At 36.2% G+C, this 20,548-nt stretch overlaps 1 protein-coding gene across 3 annotated transcripts in view; it reads left to right on the top strand.

Moving 5' to 3' along the window:
* Window positions 1-3,383: 3,383 nt before the first annotated feature.
* LOC118445352 (uncharacterized) overlaps window positions 3,384-20,548 on the top strand; it is a 66,903-nt gene continuing 49,738 nt past the window's right edge. For 2 of the 3 annotated variants that reach the window (XM_035874696.2, XM_035874697.2), the window contains exon 1: window positions 3,384-3,815. In XM_035874696.2, the coding sequence (XP_035730589.2) occupies window positions 3,733-3,815 (83 nt within the window). In that variant the 5' untranslated portion in view covers window positions 3,384-3,732. The remainder of the gene's footprint in view (window positions 3,816-20,548) is intronic. The other variant, XM_035874698.2, reaches the window with a different exon arrangement.

Below are 20,548 nucleotides of genomic sequence, written 5' to 3' on the forward strand. Positions count from 1 at the left end.
TTTCCGCCGGCAACGGCGCGGAAACATTGTACCCCCACCAACTCTATTGGGTACATAGCGCTTGCGCGCGCGCGCGCTCACGGCACGTCACCGCTTAGTAGCCGACACGAACGTCCTATTCTCCCTCCCTCGCTCTCTCTCTCTCTCTCTCTCTCTCTCTCTCTCTCTCTCTCTCTCTCTCTCTCTCTCTTGTGCGCTGCTTCTCCCCTCCATCTTGACGGCAACGTAGTAGCCGTGTTTTCCGTTTCCCCCACCAGACAGCGCAACGACGGTAGAGAGCGACGGCGACGGCGCTGCTTTTTCCCCCCACCACCGGTCGCAAGAGCCGACAGCGTTAGCAGGAACGGGAGCGGGCGCTAGCCAGCGAGCCGCGCTACGCTCCCGCCACGGTGACGTCACTTCGAGTAGTGTAGTGCAGTGAGAAGGAGCGAACTCTTCGCTCCCGTCCGCATACGCTGCGCCCTCGAAACGTGTTTGTTTTATCGTAGACGAGAAAAGGAACGAGAAAGGAACGAGAGAAAAAAAAGCAACCTGGAAAACAGCCCAACGAAAGTCTCCGGAAGAAGAAGAAGAAGAAGAAGAAGAAGAAGAAGAAGAAGAAGAAGAAGAGAGAATTAACGATTCTTCTTAATATATATATATCTCTCTCTCTCTCACGTGTTTTCTTTCTTTTTTTTTTCCTCTTCTTTTTCTCGATACACAACAATTCTCCTCGTTATATTTCTCTCAGCTCTCTTAGAAATATTCTTCTCGAATATATATATACACACACGTACGTACTGTATAAAGAGAGAAAGAGATAGAGAGAATATCGCTCTTCTCGCAAAGTGTGTGTGTGTGCGTGTGGCGCGCGCGCGCGCGCGCGTGTGTGCGTGCGTGCGTTTGTTGCGTGTACCGTCGTGTATCTTTTTCCCCTTTTTTTCTTTTGATTATATTTCTCCATCACTGGGATCACAAGCAGAAAAGATAATAAGACACAGAGAGAGAGAGAGAGAGACATAGAGAAAGAAAAAGAAAAAAGAGGGAGAGAGAGAGAGAGAGAGAAATTGCCGAGTTTAACGACCACGACGTTCAAAGCACCCACTATTCAAGGAGGAGAGGGAGAAAAAGAAAGAGAGAGAGATAGAGTGAGTGAGTGAGTAAGTAAGTAAGTAAGAAAGAAAGAAAGAGAGGGTGTGTATATCTCGTCTCGATTCTTTCGAGTAGTTTCCTTATACAAGGCACGCGGGCAGTGCTCGTGAAAATGAACAGTGCTGTGGGAAAGTAGAGGGGGAGATTCGAATACGAAAGGAGATAGAGATAGATAGAAGGAGAGAAAAAGAAAGACGTAACGAACTCGGCAGAAACGTTCGACGAGAAATCACGCGGGAAGACGAGGACGAAAGTCGGCGAAATCATTGTCGTTCGATTTTCGCGAACAGTGTGAAGTACGACATAACAAGAGAAGGGAAGATAAGAAAAAGAAGAGAAGAAAAGTTATTTACCGGTGTTGTCATCTTCTCTAAAATATTGTTTTTTTTTCTTCTCTCGAAGTATCGTTTCGAAAAAAATAATCATCCCTCGTGTGTTCGATTGGAGAATACTCACCGTATACCACCCCCTTTCACTATTCTCGTTCAACCACTATCAACGCCCCAACTAACAACAGCAGCAGCAACAACAACACAACAACAACAACAACAACAACAACAACAATAACAACGACGACGTTTTCCTTCATTTATTACGGAAATTTTCTTTTTTCTTTCTCCCTTTTTTTTTTTTTTGTTTTCTTTTTTTTTTTCATTTTTCTTTTCGTTCTCCTCCAGTACGGTGTTATACGTATAAATAAAAAAGATATATACATATATATACATGTATATATATGTCGTCCGACGGAATGGATCGGCCGCGAGCTGTGCCCGTGGTGCCGTGGTGTGACGTGTGATTAAGCCCGTCTATCGTCCATATCGTGATTCAGTGGTGTACGATGTGGTGTTCGGCGACGGCCCTGGTCCTCCTCGTAGCCGTTGCCGTAAGTGGTGTCTTTTCTAAAGGCTCCTACTCCAGATCCTCCTATTTCGTTTCGTTAATACATCCGATCGACTTTATTTACGCGTCGACCTCGTCGTCGTCGTCGACCTCGACCTCGTCGTCGTCGTCGTCGACCTCGTCGTCGTCGTCGACCTCGTCGTCGTCGTCGGCGACGTCGTCGTCGTCGTCGTCGTCGTCGTCGTCGTCGTCGTCGACTTCGTCGTCATCGTCGCAGCCACCGCCGCCGCCACAGCTGCCATCACCAACAACGACGACCAATTGTTGTCGAGGAAACTACTACTACACTTCGGCGGCTATTTATCATCATCATCAGCATCAACATCGTCATCGTCATCGACGTTCCATCGACAAGAGGATAGAAAACTATCACGACAGAAAAAGCTTTAATATCAACGTCCTCCTCGACGATATCAACAATAGCAACGACCACAGTTATAACAACATTATTGCTGCTAGGAATTGCATCAATATCAATAAGAGCAACAGTAGCAGTAGTAGTGATAGCAACAGAAGCAGCAATAAGAAGGGTAAAAATAACAGTAACGTTGCTGATATCTTTCATATCAACGATTTCTTCTCCGTTGATTTCGTCCTTACCAACGTCATCGTAACCAGCGGTATCCACAGCAGGAGCTGGAGTAACAGCAGCAGCAGCAGCAGCAGCAGTAGCAGCAGCAGCAGCAGCAGCGGAAACAGCAATATCATCGTCATCGTCAACAACAACAACATCGGTAGCAGCAGCAACAGCAGCAGCTTTCGTGTTAGTGACTAGTGATCGATCTTCTTTTTTTTTATACTTCTCATTATTATTTCAACCCCCAACCCCCTCCTTCCCCTTGAGTTTTATTACATGGGAAAGTGAGAATACGTTTGTACGCGAATAAGTGTTCCTTTGTTATAAAGTGGTGCACGCAGGTGGACGCCGCCCCCCATCCCCAATTTTTATTCATCTTCTTCCTTTACTTTTCTTCCTCTACTACACTTTTTTGTGCGTTTCGTACGCGTGTACAAAAAAAAAAAAAAAAAAAAAGGAAAAATAAAGAAACGACACGCACGCGTGTCGTCTCCCTCGCTCTCGTGTCGTGTCGTGTCGTGTCTTGTCGTGCCGTGTCGTGCCGTGTCTTGTCGTGCCGTGCCGTGTCGTGCCGTGTCGTGTCGGCTTCGCGTACTTCTTCGTCCATCTTCGTCGCGTGACGAAGGAGTCGCATGTGGTGTCTCTCCGACATTATATTGTGCTCCAGTTAGAGAGATAAAGAAGGAAAAACATTTTCTTGGTTTTCTACAAAAGGGAAAGAAAAAGAAGAAAAGAAATTAAAAAAGTATATATATATATACGTGTATATATATATATATATATATAAAAGAAAGGGAAGTGTTTCTTCTATTCTTTTTTTTTTCTCACTCTCATCGTTTTTCTCGCATCTCTATTTGTATAATAATTCAGTGTGGACCAGGGAAAAAGAAATAAAGAGAGAAGAATTTACGAATATAAAATAAAATCACAGTGGTGTGAGATTGGTGTGTTTCGTAAAGTGCCCATCCAACCGGTTGTATACATATATATATATATATGTATGTATGAATGTGTGTATATATATATATATATATATTATCATCGGTCTAGTGGTTGTGTGTCGTTATACAGTGCCGCCAAACGATACCACAACATCCGATCCCAAATGAAGAGTTCGGAGCAAAATGGTTAGAGAGACACGTCACCTGTGGGTTGGAAATCTGCCGGAAAACATCCGAGAGGATCGCATAAGAGAGCATTTCAAACGGTAAGTCGTATTGTTGAATATTTCTTCTTTTGCATCAGTAACAACCAATCGTTTATCTTACTATTACTACTACTATATTACTATTACTATTACTACTGCTGCTACTACTGCTACTGCTGCTTTTGCTTTTACTTTAGTTCTTACTGTTGCTGTTGTTGCTATTGCTATTACTATTGCTATTGCTATTGTTTCTTGTTATTGTTTGTGTCTTAATGTTCATACATACATATGTTCGTTAGTTCTTAGTTCGTTTGTTCAACATTTATTGTCGAGAAAATGCAGATACTTATAAATTATATGTTACAACTATTCCACGTTTCTAGCTTCTCATTCTGATTCCTCGATAGACGGCACCTTATTAAGAATTATTTTCATTAATGAATTGATATTCATATCATATTTTATTTGAATTATTTTCTGTTTAAGAAATTAATTATTTAAAGAATTTTATTGCTCATTCAAGGTTAACGTTAAAAGAAGAACAGTTCCTTTCTCTTAAAGTGGGTGTAATCTTAAAGTCAATTTCTATTGACTATATTGTAATATATTGCAATATATGTTTTAAGATAACTAATGATTCTAAAGACGCTTTGATTGAGAGGGCAAACTAATGAAAATGTTGGATATTTCCATATTTTATTGTAAACATATACAATGACAATGCTTTAAATCAAGACATTTTCTCTGATTTTTTTTCTTTTCTTTTTTTTTCCTCCAATACAAGATAATACTTTTATTTCTAATTCATCAAGTCTATATATTTATATATATATATATTTTTTTTTTTTTTTCTAATAACTAAAAATTCCTTCCTCCTATACCCTTTGATGTTATACCTGGTATTCTTAGATCGTTTAGTTCAAATACTCTTCACTTGTGAAAGTTTGAAGAATTACCATGAAAATGAAGATTTATTGTCCTAAGAAAGGTTGACAATTTTGATTTATGTTGGGTGCTTTATATAACTAAGCTGGGATGTAAAAGATATTCGATAAAAAGAACGGAACAGTCAAAGGGGAACAAGAAAAGAGATACATAGAAGGTTGTTCGTTTAGTACCTCACTCTCTATCTCCCTCTATATATATATATATATACATATATAAAGAGAACCGTTTCTATGGGGTGGATATGACGCTTAGAAATTTTATGTGATCCTATAAAAAATATATTTCTCCTGTATATATGTATATATATATATATACAAACTACGTTCTTATATATATAAAATATATAGTAAATACTATAAAAGAGTATATTAGTAGTATACATTAATATAGTAATATATATATATATATATCATGACTCGTCTATTATTTTATTTTTCTTTTCTTACTTTCTTTCATTCTTTTTTGTTTTTCATATTAAAAAAAAAGGAAAAAAAAAAAAGAAAAAAGAAGGAATTGACACGAAAAAAAGAAAACATTAAAATATATGCGAAACGCGACATTCGTATTATTCGGGCATTTTCGGAGAAGTGCTTTCGGCCGTTATTTTCTCTTTACATCTTTTTCTCTCTTATGCAGTGTTTCTCTTTACGAGTACGACGCAACGTGAATGTTTTTGACTCTGTACGTAGATCGAGAATCTTGAACACGTACGATCGGAAGGAGGCACCCACGTACGCGCGCGCGGACGAACGAGAACGTCGTGCGGAGGGCCTTGGCTCTTCTCTCTCTCTCTCTCTCTCTCTCTCTCTCTCTCTCTTTTTCTCTCTCTCTTTCTCTCTCTTTTTCTCTCTCTCTCTCTCTCTCTTCTCTCTCTCGCTGTCTGTCTCTCTTCGTAGCGTGAACGCGCCGTCATTTGTTTTTTCCCCGAAGTAATAATAGCTGAGGACAGCCATTTTGAGAGCTCGCGGCGGCACGAAGTTATTGTTCGACAGTGACTCTCAATTCACGGCTCCCTTTCCTACGTTTTCTATTTCATACATGAAATTTATTTACAATGATAATCGTAATTGAAAAAAAAGAGAGTTATTACGTTGTTACGTATAACGCATTTTTTTTTTTTTTTTTATATATTAATGAAACAAGATATTCAGAATATTTGAATATCATGTTTCCGTGTAAGTTGAATAATTACACAATATGATGTAACCAAAAAACGGTATGGAGTATTGGAATTAAATTGTAATGATGGGCCATAAAAGTTTCTAAAGACTTGTTTGTGACGTGATAGAAACAAAAAGAAAATAATTAATCGAAAAAAAAAAATTTCGGGAAAAGTAATCAATTTGTAAAGATCGTTATCATCGGCCCACCTAGTGTAGAATATAATATGCATGAGTGATTTCACCAAAGTGAACGACGTATTTGTAAAAAATATATCCTATGTAATATATTTATGCTACTTGATTCTTTTTGGGGAAACTATCGTTTTTTATTACGCCATATACGTACATACGTAGGTGGATATATATATATACACACACACGTTTTGGATGTTTTATCGAAAGGAACACCTTATAAATATTCCAAAGGTAGAACTAAGTTTGACAGGCCTTGCAACGTAAGCTATGAATTTCTTTTCGAAGCTATAAGCTCGAACGATAAGAGAATAATGAGTTATTTTGTTATATGTCGAAAGAGATGAAAGAAGAACGAGGAAGAGAAAGAGAGAGAGAGAAGGGAACGAAAAGAATTTCGTTATATACCGCGAACGTAAGCTTCCAGTGTCTCTCAACTTTCGGATACTTGATTAAAAAGAAAATATTTCGGATATAAAAATTAACCAATAAGAAAATACTTGGGACAAATATTAACCAATCAGATCAAGTAGGACATATGTGAAAGTGCGTTTCTTCCCTTTTTTTTTTTTTTTTTTTTTTTTTTTTATGCATCGAAGCGTATAGAACTCAATTTATTGAAAATTCATGTCATTTTGAAAGAGATAAGCAATTTCTAATCGAACGATATTAAAATATTTCCATCGAACGTAACTTAAAGAAGTTTTAAAAGATAACATTCCGCTAGTCAATCATAAGGAGAATTTCTTTAAGTTGGTTTAATCGAAGTCCGTCTGTTGAGTTGGCGTTGTCGCATAGGCGGCCATTTTCATAAAAACAAAAACAAAAACAAAAAAAAAGTGAAAAGAAAAAAAGAGAGTCTAGCCGCACATCATCCCTATGAGGAGGAGTAGGAGGAGGAAGAAGAAAAAGAAGAAGAGGAGGAGGAAGGATGATCAGTGTCCGAGGGTCCCCAAGACTTTTATGTCTCTTGATTAAACCTCATGAAAGTGCAATGGAAGTCTTTTGACGATTCTTTTCACTCTTTTTTCATCTTTTCTTCCTTCTCCCGCCTATATTAATATACAACCACCATCATCGCCTATGTACTACTACCACCGCAAAAAAAAAATAAAACGAATCGTTAATGAGAGGAAGATAGAGAGAGAGAAAAAAAGAGAAGAAAAGAAAGAAGTTGGGGGAGGGTCGATGTTTTTCGAAAAGAATATAAGTCCGGCAAGAGAGATTCTTCCGACAATAAATTTTCGTTCCTCGAAAATGCAGACGGCTGGTGAACGTTCCGACCGTTGCCAGAGGCGCTTACACGCCTTCACGTGCCAGCTGGCGATTGCCTTCGTTTCGTTCGTTTCGTTTGTTCGTATGTACGTTAGTTCGTACACCGGCTACGAACTTACGGTCGTCTACCGTGCGTTATGGTCTTGAAGGTACGCCCTTAAAATGGCGGCCGACATTACCGACCTGCCGCTGACCTCTCTTTCTTTCTCTTTCTCTTTCATGGCACGTTTCACTTTGGAAAAAAGAAGATTGAAGAACCGAACGACACTTCTTCTTCATCCTTTGAAATCCTTCGTGCAAAGTTGAAAGTGCTGACCTCGAAATCCCCGAGATCCTCTGTCCCTTTTAACTTCTTTCTCTTCCCTTGCCCCCACTCCCTCTTCCTCCCCCAAAAAAGTATTATACAATAGTTTTCAAGTTGAACGAAATATTTCGATGGAATTGTTAAGGAAGAAAAATTTTTTTTGTTTCCTTTTTTTTTTTTCTTTTTTGTTTTTCCCCTTTTGGAAAACTATGTTTGTCGTATTATCTTTTTTGTGTATATATATATATATCTCATTTTATTTTCTTTTTTAAAATTATCTTTTTCGATTGAATCCATATATCCCAACATAACCTCACATTTTTATCGTTTTTTACAGTCTACTTGTAACTTCTTTTTATAACCACGTAAGAGGAACCTTTTCTCTTACACATATATTTACATTGTTATACATAAATAACGATCAAGTTTGTTTATGCTCTTCCGGATGTACGCGACGATAACGCGTTACACCTGTGAGATTTACACATATTTATAAACACATACACATATGTATATACATGCATCATATATATATATATATATACTCTATACATTAATTATGCTCTCAATGAGAATTCAGCCATAAAGAAAGTACATACATGCATATGTACATATGTAAATATATGTATTGGCCAGTTAAGAGAGAACTCCGTTTAAACTTGGAAAATTTCATTGCACACATATATATATATATATATATATATACACAAGTAAGAACGTACATTTCTAGATTCGATCATGTTAAAGATTTCGCAATAATAACAGTATAATAATAATAATAATAATAATAATAATAATAATAATAATAATAATAATGTGTATATATATATATATATATATATATATATATATATATATATATATATATATACTTGCGTACGTGTGCGCGCACGCGTGCGTTCCGTGTGTGGCGGTTGCCGGCTTATTTTGGTATATTGATCGCGCGTTGTCGGCCATCTCTCCCCCTCTTCCCCGACTTCACTCTTTGCCCTATCTCGCCCCACCCCGTACCCCGTCGCATCTTCTTGCACCCTCGCACACACACACACATACACACATCATTCCCATCCTCTTCTTCCATCTATCTCTTTTTATCTCTCATCAACTTTCCCCTTTTTCGTGTTCTTCTGAGTCTCAGGCAGCCGAAAAGAAAAGAAAAGGAAAAAAAAGTTGCAAAATTTTTTATCATTACTTCTCTGCTTTTCTTTTTTTTTTTCCTTTTATCTTCTTTATATAATCTAACCCGTAAAAACAAATTTTTAGGCGTTTTCTTTTCTCCCTATCCTTTTATTTCGACGATGTAGTTTGAGGAAGCTATTAGCAGATGGCCTTGAAAAATCGTTTGGATTAAAAAGAGTTAGGAAAATAGGATCGTCGCGTAGGGAAAATGGACAAAAATGTATTATATTAAGTAATTTTGGAAATCGAAGAAATTGCTTGAATTTCTTTAGAAAGAGAGAGAGAGAGAGAGAGAGAGAGAGAGAGAGAGAGAGAGAGAGCGAGAAAGAATTTGAGGAAGGGCATCATCGTGACATTAGCTGCTGTCGGAGATCGAAAGGTTACCGACGATTTTGCCCCCTCAGCGCGTTCCACCGATGGGGTGAAGTTAATTGCATTACAAACGCTGCTGCTGCTGTTGCTGCTTCTGCTACTGCTACTGCTACTGTTACTGCTATTGCTACTGTCACTGTTACTGTTGTCCTTCTAGGGTGGAAGAAAAAACGTGCAAGTGAGTGAATGAAAGAGAGAGAGAGAGATTATGAAACATATATAATCTGTCTCTTTTCTGTTACTACCGTCCTCCTTTTTTCATAATACATACATACATACATACATACATACATACATATGCATGTATGCACGTATGCATTTGCTCATATCTATGATACATATATATATATATATATATTCGCTCTGTTTCTTCTTTACATCTCGTTACTCCGTAAAAGAAAAATATTCTTTCTAATGATAGTTACTACCTAACGAAGTTTCTTACTTTTAGTCTTAACAACTGGAAGACGTTAAAGAAAAAGAAAAGAAAATTCATTTTCTATTGGTTGAATTTAAAAAGAACGGGAAAAAAAATTAAAAATAAAATGAAGAAGTTTTCTATTGATAGAGACTTTTCATGTAACGAAAAAATTTTCCGAATTAATCAAGCTTTATTATTGGTCTATTTGATAATCGACTCGTCAAAACTTTTTATTATTGGTCGACGACTTATGGAGATGAATTAATCGGATCTTCCTATTGGTCGAGTTATATAGAATGAAAATTCTTTGAATTGGGGGTTTCTTCTTTTTTTCTTTCTTTCTTTCTTATTGGATCGACTTGGTAAAATAAATGAAACTTTTTTATTGGTTGACATATAAAAGGAAAAGGAAAAAAAAATTCTCTCTCTCTATTTCTTTTTTTCTAAATAAGAATACAGTAGTTATAGAATAACAGCAGCACCTGTAGCATGATAGAGAGTTGACGATACCGCCAAATTTCTTAATCCGTCGACCCTGTTACGGTATCTGGCAAACGAGCGGCATTGCGTTTCAAGCCGAACGCGACGTGGCCTCCCTCTTACATCTCTCCTCACTTCACATCTCTTCCCCCCGGCCTGTACCACCTCCAGCCCCTCTACCTCCTCCTCTTCTAAACTCTTCGAGCGCGACCACCTTCTTCTCGCGTGTCGCGTCTCTCCTTTCGCGGTGTTGCCAGATCGAGCACGTTGCCTCTCCGTGCATGGCACCGTCTTGGCAACGTCGCAATCCTCTCCCTTCCACCTTTCTTCTTCTTCTCCTCTTTCTTTACTCTTACCCCCACCTCTCCTTTCTTGAGAGACTCAGCAAACGACCGAACACGACTTTCACAGCCTCTACGGAAGAAGGAACGTGCATACGTCGTCGTACCTCGGCATTTGCTCTCTCTCTCTTTCTCTCTCTCTCTCTCTCTCCCTCCCTCCCTCCCTCCCTCCCTCCCTCTCTACCTCTTTCTATCTTTCTTTCTCTTTCTCGAATTCTCTTTGTTTCTCTCTTTCTTCTAAGAGCTCGCATATTATTGGTCGACGAACGGCTAGCTTGCCTGATAGCCGACGTTCCTCGGATGTACTTCCAAAGACTACTCGGCTCGAGACGCCTAGTCTTCGACCTGACGTACACTCGCGTTGTTATTCTATCTCTTTCTATTATATATATATATCCCTCTCTAATATTTCTCTTGATGCTTGGAATAGCGTCTATAATCTTTTTTCCTTTTCTTTTTCCCTTCTCTTCTCTTCTTCTATTATTTTATTTTATTTTATCTTACTTTTTTATTTTATTACAATTATTATTAGCTCGAAGAGAGAATATATTCTCGATGGTCTTGCATGAAAACGAATGGAAGAATTTTCTTTCTTTATCTATCTATTATCTGTCTGTCTATCTGACTGTCTATCTGTTTGTTTGTCTGTCTGTCTGTCTATCGCGAGTGTGAACTACTACTATCGTGAGAAGAGAGCTAACGATTTCGTTGTTCAAAGATCGAACGTTATTCTTATCTCTTATTCTCTTATTATACCGTAGAACAATCTTTCTAATTTGTACAACGTCATCTTTGATTAATTCCAAAGTGTACATTTTTGAGGTTGACTCTTGATTCGAATTTATCGTATTGCTCGTAAATATGATATAAAGTCTGTATTGTTTTGCAGTGCTGGAAATGTGAAATGATATTTGGTTGTTCGAGGATTATTAAAAAAAAAAAAGAATCGATTTTAATATAATAATTGTAAACGAAGTTCGATTTATTAATAATCACATCAAAAAAATAATGTTGTTTAAGGTGTATGCACCGCAAATATATGAAGGTATATCGAAAGTTTCTACGAGATTTTAAAGGTTTCATTTTTTTTAGGTTAGTTTTTTTTTTTTTTGTTTTAGAATGTAAAATTATAAGCGTAAGAACTTTTGTCCCACCCGGTAGAATTGTATAGAATGTTGCTATAATATAATTGAACTCATTTGTAGGCATATCCAATATATTTCGTCATCGTTATATATATATATATATATACACATATATATAACAAACATGTACACATTTACGTAGGACACATAGATAGCCAACTGCTTTTATGTGCCTCTCGACTGACTTTCACCAACTGAGGCCGAAACGCACCGAGAGTTTTGGAAGATGGGTGAGGATGTTGCGTACGAACTTATCCTGAAAACATTGATCCTCGAAAAGTACTACCATGGATGCGTACATCTGACCCATATATCTTTCTCATATTTAACGAGAACATTTCCTAGATTTGGAACGAAGCAAAAAAAAAAAGATAAGAAATTATTTTTTCTACCCGATTTGACGAGAACATTTAATTATGAAAAATTATAATAATTAATCTCTTGTTTACTGTATTGTATTCAACACACATTGAGAGGTTTATAAGATCGGACGCGAGTATGTACCGTTCAGTGACCTTCCTTATTAGTTCTTAAATGATTCTTGTGTGTCCTCGTTCTGCACGAAATGCAATGAGGCAAAATTAACGGTACGCTGTTTTTTCTTTTTCTCTTCTTTCTTTCTTTTTTTTTACTTTTTGTTCCTGTTTTTTTATATGTATTTATATCACGCTCAATCTCTACATATATGTAGATATATATATATATATATACACACATATGTGTATACTCATGTTGATTTATATTACATTCTTGTACATAGATTTTAATCGTAATTAAATTCATACTTAATATGATAATTAAAATAGAGAAAGGATTGTATATTCGATATTCTGACGAAAATTCTAAGATATTATCATCAAGTATTTAATGAATATTTTATCATAGAAATTATGTTCAACAATCAATAATGTTTGAGAATTAAGGGGCTAAAAAAAATAGTTTCTAGACTATTTTATTAAGAATAAATTACTCTTCTTTCAAGACCTTTTTCTATAACTAATTTTTCATTTTTATATTGTTACAATTATAAGTTTAGAAACCATTGGTCTTAAAAACTTTTGACACACCCTGTACACATAATTCTCTCTCTTTTCCTCTTTGTATTATTGATGTCTTTTCATCGGTAACGTTTTCGTTTTTTTTCACACGCACAGCATGCGTCATCAGTCCGTTCCTTAGTTCACACTGTGCGTTCCTCGTTCCGCTACGTTTTTTCCTTCTTTCTCTCTCTCTCTCTCTCTCTCACTCTCTTTATATACAGGGTGCGTGTCTAAGTCGTATTTATTTTTCATAGGGAAGATATATCTTTTTTCTTCCTTTTTTCCCTCACTCTCTCTTTTTCTTTTTTTCCGAAGTAGAAAAAAATGTATTCATAATTTTTCGAAAATTGAACTTTTCTTATCTCTAGGAAAATCGTTAAATATTTTTCGCTTAGGTAATAATTAAATTACTTATTTCTCTCTCTCTATCTCTCTCTCTCTTTCTCTCTTTCTGTCTGTCTCAAAATAGAAATAAATCTAAGTGTAATCTAAAAATTGGTCGACCCCAATAGCAGTTAAATTAAGCTCACGTCTTGGCGTTTCTGGTTTAATACTGTTAATATAGATAGAACTAAAAGAAAATTGATTGGAATGAAATTACGAGAAAGGGGAAAAAAAGGAAGAAGAAAAAGTACATGTTTGTTTATTACGTAAGATCTATCACAAAAAAAAGTTCCTAGATTATTGGGGGGAAAAAAAAATTACTCTTTTGTTTTCACGATAGTTAAAATTAATTCTATTTTTATCGGATTATAAAATAACGAGTATAGTGACATAATTATGAGGTTAAAAACAATCACCTTAGAATTTTTTTCCTTTTATCGAGATCATAAAATCACCAAAAAGAAAAGAAAAAAAACCAACGAAAAATAGTCAAGACAAATAAATTCGTATAACCTAAAAAGGAAATCTTTTACTTCTTCTTCGTGGAATGTAACGCTTCGAGGAAGGCAGAATAAGTGGGAGAGGTAAAAGGAAACACGAAAGAGGAAAATGTGTGCAACGTGACACAATTAGGCCCCGTATACATACATACATATATATATGTATATAAATATAGTATATATATATAAACAACCACACATTATATATATATATATATATACATATATATATAAGCAATCGTTCCCGAATCCGAAGGGTGAGGCCTTGAAACGTAGCAAAAAACATGCGTCTGACTGGCTGGCCCCGAGAACGGAAGCAACGTTGCCAACCCAACCCAACCCAATCCAATCCAATCCAATCCAACAACACAACGTCGTCGTAGTCATTCGCTGCGAAAACTCATCGTCGTTGCAACGTTGCCGATAGTAACAAGCAGAGCAGAGCAGAGCAGAGCAGAACAGAACAGAACAGAACAGAACAGAACAGAACAGAGCAGAACAGAGCAGAACAGAACAGAGGAGAAGAGAATAGAATAGCAGAAGGGGCCCCATCGATTATTCCAGGTGCAATAATATTTTCTTCGATCCCTCTGGGTCATTCGACGTGCACGGATGCATCATCGTTCATGGTCGACGAGATCATGAGGAAGACTATCGAAATTATGTATGTCAAATACAGGCTGTTCCAAAAGTTGGCGCTAAAACGATTTTTAACGAACAATTTTTTTTTTTTTTCCCTAGATCGTATTAATCACAGGTCTCCTATATAGGAACTTTTTGAGGCCTCACCGTAGCTTTATTTGTTTTCTTTCTACTGTTCTGTTTTTTGTTCTTTTTTTTTTTTGTTTTTTGTTTATTCGTAATTTATTACTCGTTGGTGAGAGAAAATTGATTGAACGCATATGAAATATCGTGAGGCGACGTCTGAATATAATACTTCCGTGCTTCTTATCTCCGTTGTTTGTCACGATACGATAGGAAAAATTCTTCGCACCTGATTATTATGGCTGCTCTAACGGGATATCTGATAAGCTTCGAGAGAATCTAATCTTTGTACTTCTCTCTTTACCACGACGCAAACGCATTTACGTCGTTTTTAGTCGAATAATAATATAGAGATAATTATTATTTCTTTAATGTATTTCATATACGATGAGTAAAAAAATTTCCTAGTGATCTTTTTCGAAGCTTTAGTAGAATCTTTTTTTCTTTTTCATTAAAACGGTTGTTAAACGCAAGCCTATAAAAAGTCGCGAGAAAAATTATTATTATTTTTTTTTTGTCTGTAATTAATCCAGGAACTCTTTTGATCTATCTTGTTGTATATTATCATAATAATCAAATCTTTACATATATATATATATATTATTTAGATAGTATTATATAATTAACATTATTTATTTTGTATGAAATTAATGTGCTAAATTAATTAGAGTTTTGTTTCTTCTTCATTTTTTTTTTCTTTTTTCCTTTATTTTCATGTTTTGCTCTATGGCTTTTGTTATAATATTTCAAACACGTAATACGAAAGGATGAGAAGATATATCGATAAGAAAAAAAAGATACACGTTCGTGTTCGAATCGATGATATCGTTAGGTTCGTTAGGTTCATTTTGAAAAGCACTCTCATTGTAAAAGTCGACGAGATGTTATCTTGTCTCGAAGAATGATAGAGTTTCGTTTAGTGCGCAATATAGGTTTACATTTAATTTCGTTACGAAAACGTTTTCACAGATAATGCCAAGTGCGTATCAGTATTCCTTTTCTGTGTCTCTCTCTCTCCTTCTTTCTCTATCTACCTATCTATCTCTCTAATTCTATTTTTTTTCTTTTTTTTTTCGAAGAAACCAACCAAGATAATATATAATGCTATGAGAAATATAGTATCTTAGTGTTTTAGAAATGAAAAATAAATATTTTATACACACACACACACACATATATATATATATAATTCATTTTAATTAATTTAAAGAATAATTATTTTGAAAAAAATTATAAAAATTTATATATATATATATATATACTTGCTCTCTTAGTATATTACTATACTAAAACTATTATTACCATCATTCAATATATTTACAATTAATAACCAATACATTTATCCTTAATATACTTAATAATATACTTAATAATATACTTAATATACTTAATAAGTATTAATAAATAAATAATACAGTAATAGCAAGTATTATATAATTATAATATATACTTAATGGGGTTGATTGTAAAAAACAATATAAGATGTAAGTTATCATAATCTCCACTTGCTTGTTATAGAAATAATAAGGGCCAAGTAAAAGACACCTGCAGTATAGAAATGAAGTACAAAAAAAAAAAAAAAAAAGGCAGAATGTAGAGAGAGAGAAAGAGGAAGAGAAAGAGAGAGAACAAAGGTGTTTTATATTCGATGTTTTCTCTCTTTCTCTTATACATTCGGTTGATATTTTTCACGTGTGGAGAAAGAATAAGTAGAGCGAAGCTCCGTTTGAAACGCCTGGAGGGCTCGCGAGTAATCCAAGATCCGGAACCAGTCCGAGACATCCGGACTTTGGGCTTTGCGGAGTTCTTTAAGGCTGGACAAAGGAAAATCGCATAATAGTTCGAGCGAAGAAAAAGAGATCCTACTACTTCACGTACTACCGTACCTCCTACCCCTACATATATACGTACGTACTCTGTACGTACCCTTTACGTACGACGTATGCATTTATATATATGTATGTATGTATGTATGCATGCATGCATATGTATGTTAGCACCTTCTATATACAACGAATATTCTGCGTGCTCGTCCAACGAAGTAGAAGCTATCACGACGAAAACTTTCCACTGAGGAACAAATAGAACGTTAGAAAAAGAGAAAGAGAAAGAGAAAGAGAAAGAGAAAGAGAAAGAGAAAGAGAAAGAGAAACGTGTTTACAACTGCGCACAATATAGGCTAAAAACGATGCCGTTATCGATTTATCGATTGGCATTTTTCTTTCTACGAGTTCACTCCCCCACTTTTCTATAGTATATATATATATATATATATATATATATATATATATATATATACTTCTATATACATAATACATACGGTATCCCTTCGAGTAGGTAAAAGTAAAATTGTTTCTTTTAGTTTCGATAACTTTGTCATAATAATCCTCATCTTCCTACCCTAATTTATCAAGAAAGAAAGAAAGAAAAAACATTTAATAAATAAGTTAGTTAATATCATTCGATGTAAGATCCATCATGTCTTCGAAAGTCAATTGAAATATATCCCGTCAATTGCACTTCCATTTCTTTCTTTTTCCTTTTTCTTTTTTCTTTTTTCTATCTTGTTCATAGAGGACGATTAAATTCAATTAATGATTTACGAAGAAACATATCTCTCTCTCGAGTTTTTCATAAGGATATAAAGAGAAAGAGAGAGAGAGAGAAAGCATAAAAATTCCTGTTGTTTTATTTTCTCCAAGAATGGTCTTGCCAGAGTCTCTTGGCAGTCAGGCAAACATGCCAAGCTAGGAGGTAGAATCAAGCAAGCAAGCAAGCCAAGCAGAGGCAAGGAGGCAAATGAACAGGCAAGCAAGGAAACAAGGAAGGAAGGAAGGAAGGAAGGAAGGAAGGAAGGAAGGGAAGGCCAAGACAGGCAGGCAAAGCCAACCAGTCCATGTGAAACAGCAGTAGCCGTAGGAGCTTGCAGCAGCAATAGCAATAGCAGCAGCAGCAGCAGCAGCAGAAGCAAGCAATAGTAGTAGGAAGAGGACGTGGCAACATTGCAGCGAGAGCGTCGAAGAACGTGGCAACGTTGGCCGGCTATTATGTAACACCCGGCAACGTCGCCAGGCTACACAGGAGGGTGCTACGATAGAGTATCGAAGGGAGGGTAGGAGAAATGGGTAAAGCCAGAAGAAGGGCCGTTTGCGTTCTGATGGGGGAGAAGTGTGGAATGGGTGGAATATATATATATATATATATACTTAGTTTGTGTGTGTGTAGTACATACACACGCATATGCGCGCACACACATATGCATATATGTAGGAAGTTTGTATTCAACGATAGATTCCCCACCTCTTTTCTCTAGGGATACCCTCTCTCTGGTGCGTCACACGAGACATTGCAACCCTTCGGTTGGTTCGGTTCGTTCGTCTCTCTACATCCCACGTTTTATGTAAAAACAAGAGAAACATCTTTTACTTGTTTTAACATTCTTCGGGATGTTGTATAACGCAGCATGTTTTTTTTTCTTTTCTTTTTTTCTTCGAAGAATTATTACTTGTCAGAGTATGTATGAGAGGAAAAATGGCATTGATAACTTTCATGTTATTGTACTATTGTTTGGTTTTATAGAAATGTACAAGATTTAAATCAAGTTCTTATATTTTATTAACAGTCTGTTTGAGAATAAGGCTGTGTCTGAAATGGTGGTGCAATAAAGATGGCGAACTAGGGAGAAAAAAGGAAGGTGTGTTATTGAAATACGAGGTGATATTAGATCCCTAAGGTTTGACGTGACTAGTTACTATTAACTTTTTTACCGATTGTCTTATTAATGAGAGAAGGCACTGCTCTCTTTTTCTCTCTCTCCCCCTCTCTCTCTTTCCCTCTGTCTTGCGATAGCTGATGTAAACAATTAGATAATTAGGGGTTTTTATTATTTCCTATTCTGAACTCTAATACTCTCTAGATACTTTATCAGATAATCTCTTTAATCATTTACTAAAAAAAGTAAAGATATCGAATATTCAATGTGCATCTATCTGTAAAGATGGCCTATCTTACATTTTAGAAACAAAGTTATAGCTTGTTGTTGTTGTTTTTGAATCAACGTAAATAATGTATCGTTTTATAAGAGAAAAGACTATAGTCGGTGCTTTAATGATTTTAGCCAAGCAGACTTATCTCTCGTGGGACGTAGTATATACGCCTTCAACCAAGAAACGAAGATCCCATTGAGAAAGTTTCGCAATTACAATTCAGACCTCGCATATTTAGAGAAAGCAAAATAGAAGATATATAGCATATACCGCCCACGTACTTATTCTCTATGACCCGAACAATATAATAAAAGCACGCGAGAGTTATAGCGCCACCTTTGCGAGAGCCATACTCTCTAGCGGTAAAAAAGATTAACAAGATGATGACGTTGATATTATGGGTGCGCGCTAGTAGAGTAGCATAGCGCTCTTTTTTTTCTCTCTCTCTCTCTCTCTCTCTCTCTCTCTCTCTCTCTCGTTCAAGTTACTATGAATAAACTACTTTTATAAATAGAATTACGGGAGAATGATCCAACCTTGCGCGAGATAGAACTTTAGGCAATGTGATCTATATATGTATGTATGTATATAGCTACATACGTAGGTATATTAACTTTGTTAGAGTTTTATTGGCATTTCCGAGATCGCCGAACGAAAAGATGGTTCCGCCGATGGAAAAATGGTGGTTGTTTCGTTTCAATATGGCGGATCGGTCCTTCCCTCGGAACTGATCCTAATATTGTTTTCAAATTATCAAAATATGTAAGAATATTAGCGATTGCTGGATTCGATCGATTGGAAGAAGAAAATAGCAAGATATTGTATATTATTATAAACAATAAGCTATGTAATATAATAGCCGTTCCTCGTTCTTTAATAATAAATATCGCCAAGTCGACATAGAAATAAGGAATACACAGCATCGGTAATATCATCGGTGGCATCTCTCTTTGGATCGTTATATCTCAGACAATTAACCGCAGCATTCTTCTTTCAATTGCCTTTCAACATTCCCTAGCAAGCAATTGTCTTTTGTATCTTTATCATTTTGAGATGAGAATAATGAGTTACCCAGTATTCAAGATCTCCCACCCAAAAGAAAAAAGAAAACCAACGAAACAAAGAGTACAAGACAAATTGTTGTTAGGCTCTTGTATTTCTTCGATTAGATTTCTCTTGTGTTTCGCGGTTCAACGACTGCGATCTCGTTCGGCAATCTTCTTAGATCCACATTTTCTGTATCGAAGACCTTACGACGAGGTTGCCATTGCTTAGCTAGAGAGAGCTCACCGCACTCAGGCTACCATACTATCACCTCATACAGAATACTAGTCAGATGCGGAAGGAGTGGTACGGCACCAATGACAAACAACCAACCAACCAACCAACCAACCAACCGACCGACCGACCGACCGACCGACCGATAAATATTCATAAGAGACAGTGGCGTCGAACAACAGGGATTACAAAACTCTTCTTCTCTAATAGTGATCAAATCATTTGATAAAATTTAACGAAGTTCTAACTTTTCACTAAACCTCTTGACGTGAAAGAATTTAATTACCTTTCTCTAAATTTTAAACTAAACGTTTTAAACTCTCGAAGATAACAACCTAATCTTTTCTTTCTTGACTCACAATATCAATTTAACTCTAGAACAACCATTGAGAATAACGAATCGCATTACTCCGTTCTTCTCACCGCGTCAATACGTTAATTCTTTCTAACACGTCCAAGTTACTCTGACGTAAGCGAGGAATCACATTTCTGTATTCAACAAATTAAAGCTGCCTTCACACACCTCCTCCTTTTGCAAGATTCTCGTTCTCTTCTTATTACTGGATTCATACATACACACATGTATATATATATATACATATATAAATATAAGTACTTGTATCCTTATCGGCTCTCTCTCTCTCTTCTCTCTTTCTTTCTTTAACTCTAGCTCATGCTCGTAAAGGTAAAATGCGTCTGGCATGTAGGAGAGGATAAAGGTGGAGGTAATGTAGCAATAAGAGAGGGAGGAGAGATGGTTCTCGTAATAACCTTTTCCACCTGCAACGCTCCTCCTCGTATGGCTGTAATGCTGTTCTACAACATCTTTTTCTTTCTCTCATATACATACATCTATGTATATCACATGTAAGATATATATATATATATATATATATATATATACATATATATATATATAAGTCGCACTCACATCAATATGAAGATGTGTATATCGTTGTCCCAGTGTACACTCACCTTTCGGACGGCGTATATCGGCACAGAAGCTTTCCTGGCTCGACT

The sequence above is a fragment of the Vespa mandarinia genome, chromosome 18, assembly GCF_050613455.1.
Source record: "Vespa mandarinia isolate Hongniang chromosome 18, ASM5061345v1, whole genome shotgun sequence".
Taxonomy (NCBI): Eukaryota; Metazoa; Arthropoda; class Insecta; order Hymenoptera; family Vespidae; genus Vespa; species Vespa mandarinia.